At 36.5% G+C, this 22975-nt stretch overlaps 2 protein-coding genes across 5 annotated transcripts; both read left to right on the forward strand.

Annotated features, from left to right (window-relative positions):
* The first annotated feature begins 497 nt into the window (after positions 1–497).
* Positions 498–13917, forward strand: LOC125279539 (tyrosine-protein kinase ZAP-70). Of its 3 annotated transcripts, none has more exons than XM_048209328.1 (13): positions 498–650; positions 6629–7073; positions 7976–8136; positions 9168–9306; positions 9887–9971; positions 10150–10166; positions 10264–10306; positions 10933–11131; positions 11227–11433; positions 12156–12348; positions 12719–12859; positions 12946–13058; positions 13322–13917. In XM_048209328.1, the coding sequence occupies exons 2-13, from the start codon at positions 6672–6674 to the stop codon at positions 13437–13439; spliced, it is 1818 nt and encodes a 605-aa protein (XP_048065285.1). In that variant the 5' UTR covers positions 498–650; positions 6629–6671; the 3' UTR covers positions 13440–13917. The 3 variants fall into 3 exon arrangements, with proteins under 3 accessions (XP_048065285.1, XP_048065284.1, XP_048065286.1); XM_048209327.1 differs by lacking the exon at positions 498–650 and adding an exon at positions 2519–2732; XM_048209329.1 differs by lacking the exon at positions 498–650 and adding an exon at positions 6400–6418.
* Positions 13918–14516: 599 nt separating this feature from the next.
* On the forward strand, positions 14517–22153 carry mob3a (MOB kinase activator 3A). 2 transcript variants are annotated; one of them, XM_048209332.1, is made up of 5 exons: positions 14567–14790; positions 15861–15944; positions 17119–17600; positions 20852–21054; positions 21782–22153. In XM_048209332.1, the coding sequence occupies exons 3-5, from the start codon at positions 17183–17185 to the stop codon at positions 21809–21811; spliced, it is 651 nt and encodes a 216-aa protein (XP_048065289.1). In that variant the 5' UTR covers positions 14567–14790; positions 15861–15944; positions 17119–17182; the 3' UTR covers positions 21812–22153. The 2 variants fall into 2 exon arrangements, with proteins under 2 accessions (XP_048065288.1, XP_048065289.1); XM_048209331.1 differs by lacking the exon at positions 15861–15944 and having other exon boundaries at positions 14517–14790.
* The last annotated feature ends 822 nt before the right edge of the window (positions 22154–22975 follow it).

The raw sequence follows: 22975 nt of genomic DNA on the forward strand, positions 1-22975 counted from the left end.
AAATGAGGCACAAGAGACACGCATTTAGGTCTGCGCATGCGCATTAGCTTGATCCAGCATAAAAATACATTTTTTTTTGTCATGATTCGAGCGTTTGGGAAAAAAATTATGAGACAGTTGTTGTCAGATTTCATTGGTGATTTCAAATTATTCATTATGCTTTCATTGGTGATTCACCATTTGAAGCATAATGAATCAGTGTATCGAATCTGCTGTTCGGAGCGCCAAAGTCACGTGATTTCAGCAGTTTTGCGGTTTGACACGCGATCTGAATCATGATTCGACACACTGATTCATTTATGCTCCGATGCTTCCTGAAGCAGTGTTTTGAAATCGGCCATGACTAAATAAGTCATTATTTTGTTTTGTTTTTTGGCACACCAAAATATTCTCGGCGCTTTATAATATTAATATTGAACCACTGTACTCACATGGACCGATTTAAATATTTTTTGAGTAGCCTACCTTTATGGATCTTGAGAGAGGAAATGTCATTGCTCCCTATGAAGGCCTCACCGAGTCATCGGATTTGAACTAAAATATCTTAATTTGTGTTCTGAAGATGAACGACGAAAGTAAACATCGAGGGAGTTGAGAATTCCAAAGATGCGCCTGAAAGATGACGAGCTTGATTTGCTCCTGCTTTACAGGTAAAAATACCATGTGCTCACTGCTTACGCCAAAGCTGGAGCTACTACTATCTCTGGCTGGAGGGCATGAAATTATTTACTAAAAAAAAAAAAACACGGCAATATTTTATAAACTGCGTCTAATTTCGGAGGCTGCGTCCTCCGGAGGTCGCATGAAGGCTGCGCATACGTAATCAGGGATGTCTTATTTAAGAAAAGTCGCCTAACTGTATTAAAATTGACTGTTATTCCTCGTGACGTGTAAAATACTGTAATTTCTTTCTTACTTTGCAATCTAACGGTTACTTTTCTTAAATGTGACCGCCTCGATGACATATGCAGCCTTCAAATGCGACCTCGGAGGACGCAGCCTTCAAAAAGAGACACAGCTATAGAAAATAAGAATTGTTAATTTGTCTATTTCCATGGCAATAGAACCCATTAAGCAATAGAACATGCTGATTCAGTTACGAGCTCTATTAATATTTATTAACATAGTCATTATTTTAATTATTATGTAGGTATTCACCAGCATGGTCGCCAATCGAATAACGATTCAAACGTGGAAATATACTTTAATACCTTTTTAGTCCTATAAATCCTTTTTATTTATAACAAAGATACATAATTTCTATTCACTAGGCTACTCATGTGGGATCAGATCATCTATATTAGTAGCTCATTTCTTGTTGTTAAACGAATGGTGTTACAACAAACACTTACCGTTCTCTAAAACTTCTATAAAGCGTTCTAAATCTTGGTGATGAACACGCGTTTCAGAGCAAACGTAAACGGCGCACGGGGACTTCTAGGAACAGTTCAAATCTTTTTGAATAGCTTCATTTAAAACAAACTGTCCGAACGAATCGATTCTTTCAAATGAATCAGATTTTCCCATGCTACAGTGCTCATTTGCAGGAAGACAGACGCTGAACGCTGGGAGGAGCCATCGCAAAAGAACAATCGCGCTCTGTGAGTCGCACCGTTATATTCGCTTTGATGCGCTCGTGCTCAGAGGAGGCCGCCTCGATCACCTGTTGGATATCAGATACCCCCCCCCAAAAAAAAAAAAACTGAGCCGGATACCAGATGCGCTTTCGTCAACAGTTATGTACCCTCAGAGGAAAGCGTGATTCCTTTACCTTAACAGAAATGAAGAACAGGCGTGAAACAAAAGATAGGTCTGTTAGGTTTGTTTGGGATCTAAAGAGAATCTTTTAATCTAAAAAAAAAAAAAAAACAACATAAAAATGAAGTGTCAGGTTGATACTTCTGAATCTTCTGAAAACTGGTTAAAAACAAAGTTTAATTTCTAAAATAATTTGAATTTTTATTTAGGTCAGAAAAAAAAACATGTTTAAAAGAATTTTCATGAGAGAAAATAAGTTAATTTGTAAATTATTATTATTATTATACACTAATCATTGTGAGTCTCTGAGAACCCAAACATAAATATAGTAAAACAGACTCAACAGAACATGACGATTAAATTCTCTTTTGATTCAGGCTTTAATTTAAAATTTATTATATTCTTTTTCAAAATCAATAATAAAATCATATAATGATATTTGTTCAGGAGAGTTTTCACTGTGCATTGCTCCAAATATATGTCTCAAATGCCTTAATGGGTCCCTAAACCAATTGAATGCAAAATATATTAACCGATTTCTTGTAACTGTTTTAAGCATTAGTTTGCAGCACAGCTTTTCAAAGCATTCAGCGGTTGCATCCCAAGACTTGGGTGAGAAAGTAAGTTACAGTTTCTGAGAAGCCTGAAGGGAATGCAAATTTGAGTGATTCAAGCAGCCCACACAGTTCACCTGTGTGCACAGAAACACACACAGAGACCCATACGCACACATAAGCGCACACGTTTTCTCTCAAGCTCACACACACACACACACACTAAAACTTGGCAAGCATAGAAGCCATCTAGCGTACAAGCCAGATCAGAGAGCTTCATCACTTCAGCAGACTAAATACATTTGTTATAACTCCTTCACCAGTTCATCCGTGCCGTGTCTGCTCTCTCTTTTTCTCTCTCTCTTTCTCTCTCTCTTTTTCTTTCTATCCCTCTCTTCTGGATTTGAGCTACAGGCCACGGTGAGTGTTTAATAAGATTATTCTGGCTTTTTTTGGCTCTGTCTGCCAAGGACCGTCTGCTCTTATCTTATCCCGAGGCAAATTCACGACCTTTCAAGGTCGCTCAAAATGTCAGACATGTAACATGTGCAAATGAGGAGAGATATTAGCAAATGAATGTTCGGCAGAGGTCAAATACCGTACAGACACATAACCATTACATTAAATTAAGATTGTGGATATCAGCTTAATCTTGCTGGCACATATGTATGCATGTTAAGCAACACTTTTGAGAGCTGTCTGAGCAGATGTGGCGTGTTGTAAAGCGTGTTCTTGACATGGAAAGTCAAATGTGCAATTTTCAAACCTTATCTTAAGTTGTGCAGTCTACAGCTATTTTTTAAGGTGTGTTTGTTACACTGTAATTAAACATTTAAGTACTGAGGAATTACATACTATAGGGTTAGGATTAGGGTTTAGTTTGGTTTAGGGTTAGTTGCATGTAATTATGAATAATTTATAGTTATTAACTACATGTTACATATGTAACAAAGTGTTACCAAATTGTTTTGGGGGGTTTGGTTGCACTATTTTACAGTACGTGCATTTTCAATGTACTTACAGTGTACTTATTAAGAAAGTACTGAATAATATAAAGTAACTACATGGGTTAAGATTAGGTTTAGGAGTAGGTTCAGGACTATTAACTAGTTATTACCCAGTTATTGTAATTATTACAATAAGTATATAGCATATATACATGTTATATGCTATAAAGTAAAGTGTGTAAAGTAAAGTGCTCCCTTTTTTCATGGTAAAGCACTTTTTTAAATATTATTTCCATGTTTTCCTACCTGGGTAGAATTATTATTAATAAATTGTTTAATGCCAATTTATTGAATGCCAGCATGGATGCAATTGTTTAGCCGTTTGGAAATATATGCAGCTATTCGGTTTATACTTGCTAAGCTAAATTCATTATTGAAAAAGTGAAAAAAATGTACATAAGGTTTAGTTATGTGTGTCTGTGAACATTAAAATTGCATCACCTGCACTGCAGAGTAGCAAAGAATTCATCTGTGGCTTCAGAGATAAAGATAAAATATTTATTGAGCTGCTGAACAGGTGCAGAAGATCTGCAAAGTTTCACCCCAGATGCTGTTAATTGGTCTGAACCAAATGTGCAATTGTAAATTCCAAGTACAGACCATCATTAAACAGTACAAGGACTTTAAAAGATTGTATTGTATATATATTTGGTTTTGACAATTAGATAACACATTGAGAGTCCAGTTATTTGAATTGTTTTGCTCAACTTGCGTCATAGCATAAAACAGGTAACACTTCTTTTAATTCAGCTTGTTTGAAACTAATGCTTACCTGACTTCATTGTTTTACCATAAAACATTATGCACACAATGTGGAGCACTGAATCACAAAGGTTTCACTGCTCTGAGTTCGGTGGCAAGAATCCAGACTGTTTCACTGCCCAAATGCCCATGATATTTCAGTGGTCCTTTGAGACCATCTAAATATGGGCACAAAATCATGCAAAGTTGGACAAGAAAAAGTGTAATAAAAAAACAAAGTGAGCAGTCTTGAAAAGGGCAGGGGTCAAATAGCCTTTTACGTATAGGAAAAAGAAAGTTTTACTTTCCATTGTAGGCTACTTGGCCTTTTTGAACAAAGTTAGTTTCCATTCAAGGCAGTTGAGTTTGGGTTTATGGACATAAACATTGTGAATATTTTAGGCGTCATTAAGCAACATAGTTCAGATTCTTGTGTTCAGAACATGGAAAATCTTTAAAAGCGATGAAACCATTATTGGGGCGTTTTAGTGAACTGTATCAAAAGAGCTGTAACAACTCAGGTTTCTTACTGTAGCTTTAAATTCATCTTCAAATACTTCATGTACTTCTAAACAACCTTAAAAATGAGCGTATGCCTCAACACCTTGATCTTATTTCTGTCTTAAATAGTTTTCAAAGACGCTCAATTTCAAAGCTCCCTTTATAGATTAAATAGACAGCGAACACCCATCTCAGACGTTTGCTTGCTTCCAAATGCATCTGTGAGACATTTTGTTCGCAATGAAAAATTAACCGCATTACGGAAGAGAAGATGTTTCGATGAGGCTCTGCCGCAATATTGTCACCCACTTTTCACACCGGAAAATAATGTTTAGACAAACAAATTATTAAATTCCATTACACTTTCCGCTGAACATTGATAAATATATCTTGAAGTTACATCTATGACTGCTGAAAATACAAATTCAGACTAGTAGGCCTAAGTAGTAAGTCTACTTTCCCAAAATTATATACAATTATATCTATCTATCTACTTATCTAATATATTTGTGTGTGTATAATTTAAAATAGTTTTCATTTAAATATAATTTATGTAGATTTAAATGTTAAAATATATCTAATTTATATAGTTAAAATAATTTTGAAATATGTATATGTATGTATATAATTTATAAATATATACATATTTAATATTTATTAATATAATATTCAAATAATATCCATCCATCTCCAATCAGCTTATCCTAGTCTGTAGGGTCACAAGGATTGCTGAAATATTGTGTGTGTATGTGTATGTACGTGTGTACATACATGCTGTGTACACAATTTATGTTTTATTACTATATATGTGTTAATGTTATGTTAAAATGTATGTAATTTATTTAGTTAAAATAATTTTAAAAAATTCAATCCAAAGAAGCAGTTAACAAAATTGATTTATTTACTTTTTAATCATATTGTATAAATCTTGCATGGTGTGCTACATTCATGGGTAACATAAATAATAATAGTAAGAAACTGCAACATTAAGTTCTGGATGTAAAATGGAAAAGGATCAAATTGCCTCATGAGACTCATGTCTCCCTTCAGACAGTGCACTGTCCCCCAGTGTCTTTGCTGTGGCCTGTGGTGGTTTAAGACTAGGTCTATGTGTGTGTGTATGTGTATGTGTGTGTGTGTGTGTGTGGCTGTGGCAGGGTCTTTCTCTGTCTTGTAGTTTTAGTCCCTGTAAATGTGGGCAGCTCTGTGTCCAGGAAGCTGTGGTTTAAATCAAAGCTACCTGTCTAGAGTCTTCCATTTGTTGTCACTCCATGCGATTCCACCTCAGAAAATGTGCCAACTCTGTCTAGTAGACATTGTGAGATAATTTGCATAAAACGACGGAATCAAAAAGCAGTAGGGGTTTTGTTTTTGTTCAGTTTTCACTTTCTGGAGAAAACATGATGCTTATATGTTACATTATTGACCTCCTACTCTCCTACACAGCATTAGCATTCAGTCACTGGAAAATGTTCATCACTGCATAAAAAAGTCATTATAGACACACGTTTCTGTTCATGGTGCCACAGTTGCATTTTTTTGGCATCTACAAGTAGAGCATTTTTAATCGGCTGCTTCATTTTCTTTCACTTCCAGAGATGTTTCAATAAAGCATGTGTCTGTTGACAAGCTTAGGAACATTCTTGAAGCATCAGCACCTGTGCAGGGTGTAGTGTTGTCATATATGAGCTGGCGGGGGCGGGGAAGGATATGTCTGAGTTTCCTGTTGTGGTGATTCGAACCGAATGCGAGACTTTGCCGGTTGCAAAGCAACTCTAAAGTACCAACCACACCAACCTTTACATGTTGTCGCATTAACTATATGTTCCTCTACACACCGATTTTTTGATCACGCAGGTCCGTCAAATGAAAAATTTCATGCTTAAGTTATAAAAAGAGGGAAACTGAGAAAAGAAGGAGAGATGCTTTCAGGCGGGGAAACATCCTCCCACATCCCACATCAGCAAAAACACATGCTCACAACAGTTTGCCCCATTTTGTTGAACTTATCAGCCGCTTCAATCTGACTCTCTCTGTGTTTCTCTCTCAAAACATCGTTTTCCACAGCTTCTGATCTAGTGAGTCTCTTCGACACCTCGTCGCCTCCATCATGACCGACCCTGCCGCGGACCTCCCGTTCTTCTATGGCAGCATCAGTCGCTCGGAGGCCGAGGACCACCTGAAGCTGGCCGGCATGGGAGACGGCCTCTTCCTCCTACGGCAGTGCCTCCGCAGCTTGGGTGGCTATGTCCTGTCCATGGTCTGGAACCTGGAGTTCTACCATTACTCCATAGAGAAACAGTTGAACGGCACATACTGCATCTCGGGTGGGAAACCTCACTGCGGACCCGCTGAGCTCTGCGAGTACTACAGCAAAGACCCAGACGGGCTCGTGTGCACCTTGAGGAAACCCTGCCTGCGATCGGCCGACACAGCCATCAAGACGGGCGTCTTTGACAGCCTGAGGGACAACATGCTCAGGGAATATGTGCGTCAAACCTGGAGCCTGGAGGTAAAGTGTTCAAAAACAGGTTTGATTCTGATTGGTTGACCCACAAAGTTTTGATTAATATTCGGTAACTGCGCAGCTAAATAGTGTAAGTTTAATGGCTACATTACGGTTGCGGTTATCCCTTAACCACATTTTTCCAATCTAGTATCTTTAGTTTTGTATGTTTTAAGCAAAATACACAATCAGGGACATATGGAAGTAGTTCAACACAGAACAAAAACATTTTATAGTGATGTAAACTAGAAAAATGTTCTGATCCTCACAAATTATGCATGCATTAAGGGTTAGTTCACTCAAATATTCTGTCATCATTTATGTTATGTCATTCCAAATCTGTTTGACTTTCTTTTTTTTCTGCGGAACAAAGACATTTGGAAGAATGAATTCTATTGTATGGATAAAAAACACTGAATCGTTTATCAAAATATCTTCCACAGAAGAAAGTAAGTCATACATTTTGAATAACATAAGGGTGAATAAATGATGACAGAATTTTAATTTTTGGGTGAACTATCATTTTAATCATAGTTTAAGTGGAATAATTGACTCCAATGAATCCTTTAAATTCATGTTCACATTGTGGCCGAAATACATTTGCACAAATTTTTGATTACTCTTTAGATAAGCATGCATTTAATTTTTCTATAGTTAACCGTATAATGTAGTACTTAAAGCGACATTTGCACTAAGACACTTGCAAAAATTGTCTTGCGTGCACATGAAAAAAGTGTGCAAATGACACTTCACATGCGCCAATATCCAATTCCCCTTATTCAAGTGCGTTTTACACCATTTTTATGCATTTTTATTGTCATGCTCCAACAGTGAAGAGACCCATGTCCATGCTAGCAGATATTTATTGAGAGATCACCAAAAAAAGAATTTTATGTTATCTTTTTTAGGGGGAGGCCATGGAGCAAGCCATCATTAGCCAGGCCCCACAGCTAGAAAAACTGATTGCCACCACAGCGCATGAGAAAATGCCCTGGTTCCACGGCAAGATCCCTCGGCAGGAGGGTGAGAGACGACTGTACTCAGGATCTCAGCCAGATGGAAAGTTCCTGTGAGTGAAGAGCTTGATTCATCTGACGTGACAGTCTTAAGTTTCCTGCAGCATTAGAGTGGAAAGGTCATGATGACGCATGGGCTGCTTTTAGAGGCAAATCTGATGATCAATATTGTTTGTAGCAAATATAGAGTTGGGTCTTCAGAGTGGAGTGGTGTCATCATGAGGAAATTCAGTGCTGTGAGGATGATTACAAAAATGATGTTGGCGTATATGCTGTATTCGCTCATCCTACATTGCCTTAAAAAGTTTCCTCTGCATCATGGCCTGCACAGAAGCTGCTAAACTCAGAAAGATAGACCTTACACTCTTAAAAATAAAGGTTCTTTATTGGCATTGATGGTTCCATGAAGAACATTTAACATCCATGGAACCTTTACATTCTTCTTTAGATTATAAAAATGTTCTTTACACTTTTAGGAAAGGTTCTTTGGCATCGCTACGAAAACCCAGTTTTGGAAACTTTATTTTTAAGAGTGCAGGATTGGTCAAGATCACATATTTAGTCCTATAACATAATTTAGGCCAATCAGCAAGCACATCGGTAAGCAAATATCTGACCTCCCAGATAACAGGGAATGTTCGCAGAACTTTAGCTAACGTTCTGGCAAGGTTCTCTCAAAGTTATGAACAAACGTAAACTTCCAGTAATGTTAATAGAACGTTCATTCAGAGTTATCTGGTCTTTAATAATGTTCTCAAAACGTTAGCACAAATACGTTATTTATACATCGTTCATGGAACGTTTTAGTTGGACGTTTTTTAAATGTTACTACTTGTTACCGAATGTTCAGAGAACATTCAAATGTAACATTTTCATAGCGTTTGCAAAATAATTAAATGGTATGAACCCTTAACAATCATATAAACCAGAACAAAAAGTTTTAAAAAATCTGGATGTTTTGAACGTGCAGGGAACGTTCAGAAATAAAATTTTCATAACTTAATGGGAACTTTAGCAAAACATTCTTAGAATATATTTTTGTTTGCTGCGCTGTGATTTCTAATTTTCTAAATCTGTTTTCTAGAGTTCGAGAGAGAGAAGAATTCGGCACGTATGCGCTGTCGCTGACATACGGAAAAACAGTATACCATTATCAGATATTACATGACAAATCAGGGAAATATGCAATGCCAGAGGGAACTAAATTTGACACTGTGTGGCAGGTATGCTTTACCCATCAAAGAGTCTGTCATCTCATTTTACATTTTATGAAAAAGTAAAACAAAATACTGTTCTCACAATGTCGCTAGAACGAAACTGCTTTTACAAGACTACATTGAAAATGTTTCTAATGTAATTCATTTAAAAATGTCCTTTGACATAGATGTTTAAGTTTATGTTTTATACAAAAGCTAAAAGCTAAATTTTGCTTTTATTTGGCCAAAATGAAGACAAAGTACATTTAAAGATAACTTAAAGATTAATTTAATTTAATAAAGTATTGCACAAAAAATGGAAATGCATTTTTAGTTGATTTTAAAATTTTAATGATAATTTATTTTTAATAAAAATATTTTAATTTGTTAAATATATTGATTCTAAATATAAAAATATATTAATTTGAAATATGGTTGGAACTAAAAACATCCAAAAAGGCAGGACAATAGAAATTTATGACTGTGTCAAAATTTAGATATACAAAGATTTCTACATAATCACATAACTCATAAACATTATGTATGATTTTATTACTGTAGTTGTCATTGATGTTTTTTGTAATAATTATATTCCTCTGGAGGGCAGCTGGTTGAATATTTAAAGATGAAGCCTGATGGTCTTGTGACTGTACTGAGAGAACCGTGTGTCAACCAAAGCAATGCAACGCCAGGTATGAACTTTATTCATCATAGCATTTCGATTTATGTAAAACATGTCTCTTACCAAAAACTACATAATACTGTTAGACTGTATATGCATATGAATGAACAGGTAGCATTTCTTTAAATTAAATATATGCGAGTGAAAATGGCTAATATTTTTTTTCTTCTTTTCTTTTTCACTTTTAGCTGTACCGAATGGTCCGGTAAGTATATCTACCAGAACACATCTATATTTTGAACACATCTAATAATATGGTGCATGTTGTAAATGTTTTCTGGGTGTCTGTGTGTGTGTTGCAGAGAAGGACCAGAGGAGGTAATGGATACACACCGCCCCCTATGGGTAAGTCTATAGTGGTACAAAATATGAAAGTTAAAAAAATTCAACAGCAGACTGACAAAGTCAACAAATATGCTTAGAAATTTATGTATGTCTACTTGAAATATGTTTAAAACAAAAACAGTCCAAGTCTCAGAGTCTCAGAGCTGTCTTAGTGATAAATACATAAACTTTTGGCTATTACTGCAAAACCCTTTGGAATTGGACCACGTAGTTCTGCACAAAAACAACAAGGCTAAATGGCTTAATACTGCCTGAAATGTTTACTATAGAGTTGTTCAGTTTGTAGTCCTGAAGAAGAGAATTTGCATTAACCATGTTTCCATTGTAATTTCAGAATGCTGGTTTTCCATTTATGAGTAATATAAAGCCTTGAAGAGACTTTCCCACAAAAATTCTTCAAATGTGAATTTTAAACCACCGTGTGCTTAAAAAAAATATACATGAAAACTAAACAACAAGGACTGAAAACCGTTGTAGCACCTTGTTAGCAAAAAAATGATTTCATGTTTTTCTAAAGACCCAATAGAAATTCCAGAGGAGCAACTCTAATTTAGTTTAAACCAAATGTACTACTTTAAAAAGTTAATTAGCATGCTAATAACTTAATCTGCTGTGATGTTCCCCAGTGCCCAAGGGTTTAGGAGCCGATTCTCCACGTCCATCTTTGCCTATGGACCATGATGCATTCGTCAGTCCTTATGATGATCCAAATGAATGCAAGAAGAAGACCCTGTTCATCAAGAGAGACAAGCTCATGATCGACGAGGTTGAGCTTGGTTCTGGCAACTTCGGCTGTGTCAAGAAAGGTGTCTTCAAAATGGAAAGGTGAGCACAAAGGGTGAAAATCATACAAATGTATGATATAATGTTTCACCTAAACAAGTTTACTTCATATGCTCATGTTTCCTTCTCCTGTGTAGCAAACAGATTGATGTGGCAATTAAAGTGTTGAAGAATGAGAATGAAAAATCAGTCAAGGATGAAATGATGCGAGAGGCCCAGATTATGCATCAGCTGAGTGATCCGTTTATCGTGCGCATGATTGGACTCTGTGAGGCTGAAGCGCTCATGTTGGTGATGGAGATGGCCCCCGCTGGCCCCCTCAACAAGTTTCTCTCCGGCAAGAAGTGAGTTCATCAGAATAAAACATTTATAACTTACTCTTTTATTTGTGTCGAAGAATGTAGAAATAGTCTGTTATGTATTATATACTGAATTAATAAAATTACATTTAGTGTATTAAATTTAGTTTTTAGAAACAGTGACCATATAAAATATAATAAATATATGTAATATTATTATTACTATATTAAAAAATATTGTGTAAATGTCATATATATATCATTTTAAGTTTCTATTTTAATTTTTTATTATAATTCCATTTTTAAAAACAAACAATCATATAATATTATATATTATTGTATAATTGTATATTATATGTTTTATTTTTCAAATATTTGTATTTATATTTACATAGTTAAAAAATCTTTATCCGTGAAAGAAGTGATTTAGTAGTGATTTCTGTTCCACTTTGTATTAAAATAAGTGGGAAAGCTCTAATCTGAATTGGGTAAGCAAATAACCAATCATATATTATTATTATATATCAATTATATATGATATTTATATATTATTATTTTATTATTTTATTATATTATTTTATTCAAATATTTGAAATAAATATATTTATCTGTGATAGAGGTGATTTAGTAGTAAGTGTGAAAGCTCTAATCTGAATTATGGAAGCAAATAGCCAATCATAAGGTCAACCTTGTTCTGAGTAAATCAGAAAATTCCCAAGGTGCTCAAGAACATCAATTTACACTGAAACTCTTTTTGCTCCTTTCAGGGACCAGATCCCTACGGAAAACATTGTGATGTTAATGCATCAGGTTTCGATGGGGATGAAGTATTTAGAAGGAAGGAACTTTGTGCACAGAGACCTGGCTGCACGTAATGTACTGTTGGTCAACCAGCAATATGCCAAAATCAGTGACTTCGGCCTCTCAAAGGCACTGGGTGCAGATGACAACTATTATAAGGTGGGCTGTTCTCAGGTGTACAGCGGGAGAAACGCGCCACCTTTTGACTTGGAACACAATTACATTTGAATTATAATTCATTTCAGTCTATTGTATTTCTCTGTAGCACTTTGTAAACACTGTTTAAGTACTTATTGTGATCTTGGAGAAAGGAAATCTTTTCTATACATTTGTAAATCTTCTACATTGTACTGTCAATATATTAACAATGGGACCAGTTCCTTGTTCCTGTTGCATGACTAATCACATGACCATTACAGCAATATAATGTCTAACAAGCTGTCTGAATAGTGGGATGCTTCATATTGATGGTGCATGTACAAGGTAAAAAGAGAATAGTCATTCAGAGTATGATTTTGTATGTGTATAGGCCCGTACAGGTGGAAAATGGCCTCTGAAGTGGTATGCGCCAGAGTGCATTCATTTTCACAAGTTTTCCAGTAAAAGTGATGTTTGGAGCTTTGGCATTACGATGTGGGAGGCCTTCTCCTTTGGAGGGAAGCCTTATAAGGTAAGCATTTACACTGTCACATTACTTACAACCAACTTAAATGAGTTGCTCATGTGACTTGTCATCCATTTATTTGTCCCATGCAGAAAATGAAAGGCCCAGACGTAATGTCATTTCTTGAAAGTGGTAGCCGTTTGGATTGCCCTGCTGGATGTCCTGAGACCATGTATGACCTGATGAAAGAATGCTGGACATACAAGTAAGTGTAATCTAATGCCATCAAGTTTCTTACATTAGCTATGTTTCCATCCAAAGTTGTGACAAAACTTATGCTCAAAATTGGAATATTGCATAAAACATTTGCAAATAAAGCAGCTTCCATCCCATGTGTTCAAGAGAACAAAACTGTCACTTCCTGGGAAATTGGTGCAAAATATCTGTTAAAAAAAAAAAGGAAGTTGCTTCAGTCGGAAATGCTATTTTATACTCTGTATACTTCTGAATGACCTCTGACTTCTGCAGGCATGAAGATCGGCCAGGCTTTGTCAAAGTGGAGGAGAAGATGAGGACTTTCTATTACTCCATTTGCAAAAAGATACCGGATTACCTGAAAACAGAGAATGGAAAGCCTCCTAAGTGATCTGAGGGGCAAATGGAAACATTTCAAGCAAGGACAGAATGAAAACATGGGAAAAACGATTTGCTACTTTAATATGTCTATCAAATCTGATTGAGCAATGCAAGTGATCTTTTTTTTAAATTATTGGCTTGCTACTATCAGTGCTCATAATACTATGTGCGGCCAGTGCCTATTTACTATTTAAATATGTTATATTATAGTTGGCAATCGAAAGAAAATACTTTTTTCCTGCAAAAGTGTTTCAGTTAATGACATCAGATGGATGTATTTTCTCCTCCATCCATTAACACTTTCAAGATGAAAGTACATATTTACTCAAACTTCATGGTCTTGTTCTCTTTGTTAAATATTCTGATTGTATGTTTCCTGCCATTCATTTTGTTTAACAGTATATATGTTCTCAAACATTTGTATTTTAATTCATTTTGTAACAATTCTTGAGTTTTGAAACTTGCAATAAACTGCACATGCCACAAAACAATTCTTGTCAATCAATTAATAACCATGCACTGGAGCTGACTGTCATATGCACAACCTATCCATTTAAATATAAACAAATATAACTATATTTTTAATAATTATACATATATATATATATATATATATATATATATATATATATATATATATATAGGGGAGACCACGATTAAAACCACAATGAAACACATTCAAGAGGCAACTATGTAATGAAGGTAGATTTTAACAGGAAGTTTAAGCTGTTTTTTTATGTCAGCCTCAGGCAAGTTGTTTTAAATGTCAAATTTATACAGTTTAGTAGCCTAATTATAATATTTATTGGCCAAAACAAAGATTTTATATTTTATTACTTTTACATTTGTCCAATTTAATTTAAGCTTCTAAGATATTTGTCTACAGAAACTGACTTACAAAAATAAACCTACCCTAAGAGACTACTACTTTGAGTAAAAAGTCTGCCAGCTACCTCAGCTACACCTGTTTGCAAATAATTTAGTTTAATGTGATTTTAAAAGGCTGCTTTTTAACTTTGTTTTGCTATAAATATCTCCGATGCAATAAATGTTTTGATGTTAGTGTGTTACCATAGTGCTTCTAATACACTTCCTTCATGTTCAGTGGCAGACTGAAGAGGCTCTACTGATGTTTCAATAGAGGAAGTGTACTTTGCTCAGCAGGGAGGGGCTTGTGGCTTCCTTAGAAAGTGTGGACTTAATAATTGTTACAGTGCGAAGGCCACGTTCCTTTTAACTCTAACAATTGCAAATACAATGTGATTACAATAACGAAGAACGTTCTTGAATAACGAACAAAATAGAGGGCTGTGTAATTAGGCGGTTCACATCAAAGCGGAACAAGAAAGGCGCTTTGCTCGGTAAGTTTGCTTCAACTTCACTGTACGCTAAGAAAGCGTTCTCTTAACAAAATCGTTGTTTAGTACGTTTGGGGTATTTAATTCGCACTTTTACAAAGGTTGGTTTGTTATCGTACCTATGTGTTTCCATGAAAGTTAAATTCAAGTGATTATAAGTCCTGGTCACGCCATTAAAAACGACATCGTCACACAGAATTACCGTGTAGACAGACCAGCGTCTCGCGCAACATGTTGTTTCGCTTTTGGTGTGTGCTACTGGCATCCATTCATTTTAGAAACATGTACACGCTCACATGTTTACAGTATTTAAAATATTTAAATGACAAGTGTGTGTGTGTGTATATATATGTAACTTAACTTATAACTTAAAATAAAATGTCGAAATATTTTAAAGTTTTACTTTTAAACGTATAAATTTGAAATATAGATATATGCTATTAATAAACATACTGTAGATGTAACTTGGAATCCCCCTGACTTGGCCAATAAATGCATGCCACCCGTGGTGCCCAACAGGAAATTACTCAGTAATTCCCCTAATATTCTAAATATAATGCCTGTGTGTACAACCTGTTCATTTTTTTAACAAACAGATATGATACATTGTTTGTTCAGCTGGTTAAACTGAGAAAATTTGTTTCTCACTACATTTTACCACTTGATGTTGAAGCTCAGCAAATTGGAATTAATCCTTGAGTTTGAGAAATCCATGTAAGAATAATGTAAGAAATGCATAAAAAAATGCAAGCATAAAAATGTTGATCCAAAGACTGATTATTTCAGTGTCACAGCCGAAAGAAAATCACAAGCACTCTTCTCACGTGTTCTGGAAACCTGTAAATATTTGAGTCCTGAAAAAGTCATGAAAATTAAAAGTCACATTTTTTTTTTTGTCTTGCTCAGCACTAAATAATATAAACAAAATATTGAATACAAACTGCTCTTTATGTGTGCAGTGTTATTATATGATGTTCTCATAATAAAATGGAATCATTATCCAAAAGGTCTGGGAACCCGGGAGGAGACAAAGTCTGACCTAGTTTTATTTTCTCTCCCTTTTTCACATTCAGTATCCGTTCTCTCTCAGAGTGCAATCGGTGATACAAAGAAACCTCCACACTAGGGGTGTAACGATACGCTCAGGTCACGATATGGTACGTATCTCGATACGGAGTTCACGATACGATATGTATCACGATATTTTGAACAAAATGAAACTGAAATTCAAACAAGATTTATTAAAAAAACATGAACAAATTTCAATAATTTTCCTTGTTGTACATACAAGATCACATTTCAATAAAATAAATAAATATAAAATTTTAATAAAAACCTTCTGTATTCAAATTAACAGTTGAATAGGGCTGTCTGTCACTGAAAAAAATGTTAAATTTAACATGAACTTAGAATTATGAATAGGGGCCGTTCACATATCGCGTCTAAAAACGCGTGGAAGGTGCGGCCGCCCCGCTTCTCCTTCTTTCCAAAGCGCTTGCGCTCCCGTGGCGTCGGTCGTTGCTATGCAACCATGAACTGAGCTCTCCAAGAGGATCAGGATGTTTCTGCAAAGGATAAATGATTTCTAGCCCTTGCATTAGTTTTACTACGAGATATATTGATGGAGATAAGATATAAAAACCACCATGTACAGCTATGATCAGCTGTTTGGCTGAGCTTTTGATGTTTTGTTACGGAAAGGCCATAGCTGATAGGTTGATTCTTGTCACACGACCTGCGGTGCGCTTGCGGCATTCTGAGAAGTTGAGAATTGCATGCGCGTCGCGACCGCGTTGATCCCATTATGAGCGCGCCTGCCGCGCGGCTACATTTGAAAATAATAACTGACTTGCACGCGGAAAAGATGCAATATGTGAACGGCCCCACAGAACTTCTTAAAGCAAAGCATCGCAAGCGTCTTTTGCTTTTCTGTGAGCACAGCTGTTGCTGTGCACTGCGGTGAAAGAAAGCCACGACTTTTCTCACGCGACCATGCAAGAGACTGACATGAGAAACGTTTAAACCTGCTTGCAAGATTCAATGTGTGCCCGAAACACTTACTGAACTAGAGAGCTGATTGAGACACACCATCTACGATAAATCGTTACACCCCTAATACTTATAGTAATTTAAAAATGTGGTAGCATTGGATCTGGACAGGAAGGATAACTCTGGGAGTTGGAAGGGGTGTGTCGCGATTCTGCCTTCTCACATCGCGATACAGGTTCGTGGACCTGCGTATCGCGATTTCGGTTTCATATCGCATATCGTTACAGCCCTACTCCACACAATATTGTCCTTGTTTATCCATCTTTTAATTTGTCATTTCAGGCACCCCTGCTATCAAAAGGCTCATTTTAAGCACGTTACTCAACAATCCTGTCCCCCGGCAACCATGTCCATGGCCCTAAAACAAGTCTTCAACAAGGACAGAACATTCCGGCCCAAGCGCAAGTTTGAGCCTGGAACGCAACGCTTTGAGCTGCACAAGAAAGCACAGGCGTCTCTAAATGCCGGTCTGGACCTGAAGCAGGCGGTGCAGCTGCCGCATGGCGAAGACCTCAATGATTGGGTGGCCGTTCACGTGGTGGACTTCTTTAACCGCATCAACCTCATCTACGGCACCATCAATGACTCCTGCACAGACCAGACCTGCCCCGTTATGTCCGGCGGGCCGAAGTACGAGTACCGCTGGCAGGACGAACAGAAGTACAAGAAGCCCACTGCTCTCCCAGCACCCAAATACATGAGCCTGCTAATGGACTGGATTGAAGTCCAGATCAACAATGAACAGATCTTCCCCACTAATGTTGGTAAGGACCACATGATCCAAAACACTTTGTTGTTGACCAACATTTCCTTTATTTGTTGGGTGCGTTTAGTTGTTAATCAATTTTAAAGCCCAAAGTATACTTCAGTCTTTACATGTATGCAAGGGTCCGTGTACAGTGCACGTGACGCAAATTTTGTCACCAGAATAATATGCGCGCCACCCAATTTTTGACAACAGATGGCCGCATTGACAAACGTTTGTGTGGGGGTTATGAGATAGCCGCAACTTTAGTTTAAAAGAATACAAAGATATTTTTATCTGTTATAACTTCTGGAGAAAAATAGCGCAGTCACTGGACAAAGATGAAACTTTCTAGAGCGCGTGTGTCGACCGCCTGCATTCGCACACGCTATCAAATGGAGTGTATTTTGAAATGCTCTGCATTTGATTGTATTCACGTGCATAAAAAAAAAAGTATACTTTGGGCTTAAAGGGATAGTTTACCCAAAAATGAAAATTATTAATTATTTACTTACCCTCAAGCCATCCTAGGTGTATATGTCTTTCTTCTTTCAGCCAAACACAATATATTATATTGAAAAAATAATATTCTGGCTCTTCCAAGCTTTATAATGGGAGTGAATGGTGCCTTTTTTTTCTTTTTTTGAAGCATAAAAAGCCATCCATCCATCATAAAAGTAATCCATACAGCTTCAGGGGGTTAATAAAGTACTTCTGAAGCGATGTGATGCATTTTTGTAAGAAAAATATCCATAATTATAACTTTATAAACTGTAAACACTAGCTTCCGTTAATGCCATCCACGTGTTCATGAGAGTCTCAGCGCAGTTCCAGCATAGGACGTAGGCATAGCATAAGCTTAGGTGAGAGTAGACGCCTCTCACGGTTCAAACAAAAAGGGCTGGGCAATAAACTCAAGCTCCTCCGACATTTCTCTTTAGTAATTTTCATTTTAGACTTTTAATTCTTGACCGGTGTTTTGTTTTGCTCGATCCTCTGCACTTCCGTGTTTGTCACTGCATCTTTTGTTGGGTAAGAGGTCACTCTTCGACCGGAACTAGACTTGAATACGGTCGTTACCAGAAGCCAGTTATTATAGTTTGTATTGTATAATGTTTGATATTTTGCAACACAATAACATTCAGATATTGTAAAATGTGTCTTAAATGTCTAAATACTGTACCTTTTTGAGGCTGCTATACATATATATATATACACATATATACTGCTATATATATCTTTTTAGTCCTCCATACCTTTGTAGGTCATCAGAATGAGCTATGCAGAAGACATTTGAAGACACTTCTAGTATAGCACGGATGTCTCAAAATGGCCATCATTTAGTCATCATATAAACATGTTGACCATTTGAAGCTGCATTTAAGACATGAATAAACTACGAATCAAGATGAAGATTGTCAAATATGCAGAAACATTTGGGTTGGTCAAGTGTAGTGTTTGACCTCCCTGGCTTTGTCTTATAATCTCCAACCTGCCGTCTGACATCTGTGGTGCCTTTTAAATTGGGTCAATTTACAGTGAGATATAAATAGACTAAGTCTGCATATGGAACAGATTCTTAGAATGCAACGAGACAGTCGCAGAATCTGCCATGTATAAGGACATGGTTGTCTGCATACAGCCCATATCGCAGGACTATTAATAAATGGCGCTGTGGAAATATGATTCTGTGATTTATAATCCATCATTGCACGTGTCCCAGATAAGAAACTTACAATGTGAGGACGTGCAGATGAGAAAAGAACGCTTTAAAGTGAAAATGAGTGTTCTGTCATCCAGAGATAAGAGATACTTTTTTTCTGATGATATCAGCAGACTCAGTGTCGTCTCAGTTCTGTCTTTAATCTACAAATAACTTGTCTGATGCTGTTTCATGATGCTGTTAGAACCTGATAAGGAAGTGAAGTCACAATGAGAAATCACTAACCCTCATAATACTTGCATTTCAAATTTTAAGAACCAAAATCTAAAAGGTTTTTAATATCTTTAATACTTCTTGAGTTGCATGCATGTAAACTGTAGGAAGGGGAAAAAAGTGCTTTTTCCCATTTTTGAATTGTCACCATTGGCATATAATGCGACAAAGACTGTTAAAGTCAACAGATTTAACTAATAGATCTATTTTTACCCAACTGGCTCCAAATCTCAGGTAAAAAAAATTATCATTTTGACCCCCCTCCACAAAATATTTAATCAATAAATATTCATCCATGACATTTAATATTTTGGCTTTCATCACTATTTATGATTCTTCAGAAAAAATATGAACAAAAATAAAAAAGTTTATGAAATTTGGTTGATTTGGCCCAGTACTCATTTCTTTCATTCAAAAAAATAAATAATTTTTACTGACCCCAAACTTTTGATCTGTCATGTATGTATTGTATGCTACCACATTCTATGTACACTATATTGCCAAAAGTATTGGGATACCTTATATCTGTATTATATATAGACGCCTTACTGGACTCTAGAGCAGTGGAGACGTGTTCTCTGGAGTGACGAATCACGCTTCTCTGTCTGGCAATCCGATGGACATGTCTGGGTTTGGCAGTTGCCAAGAGAACGGTACTTGCCTGACTGCATTGTGCCGAGTGTAAAGTTTGGTGGAGAGAGGATTATGGTGTGGGGTTGTTTTTCAGGGGTTGGGCTTGGCCCCTTAGTTCCAGTGAAAGGAACTCTTAATGCTTCAGCATACCAAGAAATTTTGGACAATTTCATGCTCCCAACTTTGTGGGAACAGTTTGGGGATGGCCCCTTCCTGTTCCAACATGACTGCGTATCAGTGCACAAAGCAAGGTCCATAAAGACATGGATGAGCAAGTTTGGTGTGGAGAAACTTAACTGGCCTGGACAGAGTCCTGACCTCAACCTGACAGAACACCTTTGGGATGAATTAGAGCGGAGACAACATCGCTGCCTCACCTCACAAATGCGCTTCTAGAAGAATGGTCAAAAATTCCCATAAACACACTCCTAAACCTTGTGGAAAGCCTTCGAGAAGCTGTTATAGCTGCAAAGGGTGGGCCAACTCCATATTAAACCCTACGGATTAAGAATGGGATGTCATTAAAGTTCATGTGCACGTAAAGGCAGGCGTCCCAAAACTTTTGGCAATATAGTGTATTTGAAAAGTACTAACACTCGGTTAACAAAGTTTAGATTTGGAAATTCTCGCTCTTGAGACTGTTTTTGTATCGAAACACGTAGGTTTATTTTCATTTTCATGTGGTGTTTCTTTTTTTTTAGGTACGCCATTCCCTAAGACCTTCATGCAGGTAGCAAAGAAGATCTTGTCTCGTTTGTTCCGGGTATTTGTCCACGTCTACATCCACCACTTTGACTGCGTGAGCCAGATGGGAGCAGAGGCCCACGTGAACACCTGTTACAAACATTTCTATTACTTTGTTACTGAATTCAACCTCATAGACCACAAAGAGCTGGAACCTCTGGTAAGCATATGTGTTAAAGAGAACAAGAGTCAAATATCGCACATTATAATCATTATATTATATTATATTATATTTTTTTTCTCCTATAATTTGCTACAGGAAAATATATGATATCTGTGTATGTGTGGGTTTAGACGCCTCTGAGTTCCCATAACCTGTTGAGAGCAGAAAGCGAAAAACAAAGAGCGACAGATACAGAAACAAGCGCTAATGCGTCGTCTCCTGATTAGTAGCTAACGAGCCCATTTTATAATGGCTTTGCTAATTGGTAGGGCCATACTAGGACAGGATGAGTCAGCGGGTTTGATATTCCAGCCTCTATCATTTTCTCACAGGCAGTTAATGAGCGTCTGAGCCTGTAGGGCAGAAAAACCCTTCGCTCTATAGACACAGCAGTTCATTCTCTCAGTAGTCACAGCTGAATTGGTGCCGTGGGATCAGGTGACACCCGCAGGTCCTGTTACTGACATCAGGAGCTCGGTCACTTTGCATAGTGTGTTTCCAAAGTTTTTGCATCTGTGTATATATAAACACAGATAAGATGATCTCACAATAAATACATAACATTTATATCTATAAATAAATAAGAAAGTAAATTTGATCTTTTTATTTGAAACAAGGCTTTTGGAATGCAGATATGTGGTAGCCGCCTGAACATGTGATGCTTGAAACTTGTGGTTTTGTGACGGTTTACGTCATGCTAATGCAGCGTTATTTCTCCTAACAGAAGGAGATGACATCACGGATGTGCCACTGAAAAAGAAAGCGGACCTTTACATTCCAGACTGATCAGGACCACGCAAATTGACGAATTAAAAACAGACCAAACTTTCAAAGACTTTATTTTTTATACACTTTTAAAGTACTGTAATAATCTATTTAGAGAGAGACATGTACATCTCTCTGTATTCTCATGTGTAGGCATATGGAGAGTATTTTTTATTAGAAATCAGTATTATCAGATATTTTTGTTTTCCCAAATTTGTTCTGAATCATTCCTTTTGTTCTCTTGTACTGTTATAATCTTTAACATACAGATTATATTTGACTATTTATGTTTGTGGTTGAGATATTAAACTCGCTTCCTCTTGTCTGTGTATGTCATTGGTTCTGTTCTTTGTTTTTGGTCATGTTCTCATCACTAATTCTGACTAAAAACTTGATGAAATGGTATGACTTCATGTTTGACTACTATACAAAATTATATATATATATATATATATATATATTTTAGTACATCATCCCTGCCATGTAATGTGGATTTTTATACTTATCAGTGTCTGACTTAAATGAAAGATAATCCTGTTTCTCCAGCTTTCTGTCTTTTCTGCTGGTTTTGACTCAGTCTCATTCTCTCAGCCTTCTAATAATCTTCACAATTAAATCCATTAAATTAGAATGCAGTTAAAATCTGACAGAAAAAATGTGCCCTTTTAGTCTGCTGATCCACATACGTACAGGGCAACAAAACACATTTGTTTCTGTCCACTAGATGGCAATGAAGGCACATCACAACACGGATCTAGATGATGAAATGTTGCATTGTGATCACAAATGTCCCTCATATTTTAAAACTATGTCTACAATTTGGTTATGCTAGGGGTTTTCATTTTCAAACAATGCTCTTTTATAATTGTGCTTTCTTCAGCGTTTTAACTATAATCAGTGATTTATTTTATTTTTTAAGAGTTAATAGAGCTGTTTGTTTTGCTGTGTAGTACTAGTAGCCTACATGCAGAATAAATGCTGAGTTGCACGTTTAGGGAAATAATTATTCAGTCTCGGTTTGTTTGGATGATGAAATCGTTAACTGTTAATCGCGCTCCACCCATGACTTCAGCATCACCGCTCTGTCGCAATCTTCTTCAGTCTGCCCGCGATTCCAGATTTTTCCAGTAGTCTCTGCATTATAATGAGTAGG

Source organism: Megalobrama amblycephala, linkage group LG12 (assembly GCF_018812025.1).
Source record: "Megalobrama amblycephala isolate DHTTF-2021 linkage group LG12, ASM1881202v1, whole genome shotgun sequence".
Classification (NCBI taxonomy): Eukaryota; Metazoa; Chordata; class Actinopteri; order Cypriniformes; family Xenocyprididae; genus Megalobrama; species Megalobrama amblycephala.

Coding starts and splice junctions, on each gene's coding strand:
- LOC125279539 (XM_048209328.1), top strand. CDS start 6,672: ATGACCGACCCTGCCGCGGACCTCCCGTTCTTCTATGGCAGCATCAGT. Junction 11,434..12,155: donor AAGTTTCTCTCCGGCAAGAA/GTGAGTTCATCA, acceptor TGCTCCTTTCAG/GGACCAGATCCCTACGGAAA. Junction 12,860..12,945: donor TTGGAGGGAAGCCTTATAAG/GTAAGCATTTAC, acceptor TGTCCCATGCAG/AAAATGAAAGGCCCAGACGT.
- mob3a (XM_048209331.1), top strand. CDS start 17,183: ATGTCCATGGCCCTAAAACAAGTCTTCAACAAGGACAGAACATTCCGG. Junction 17,601..20,851: donor GATCTTCCCCACTAATGTTG/GTAAGGACCACA, acceptor CTTTTTTTTTAG/GTACGCCATTCCCTAAGACC. Junction 21,055..21,781: donor ACAAAGAGCTGGAACCTCTG/GTAAGCATATGT, acceptor TTCTCCTAACAG/AAGGAGATGACATCACGGAT.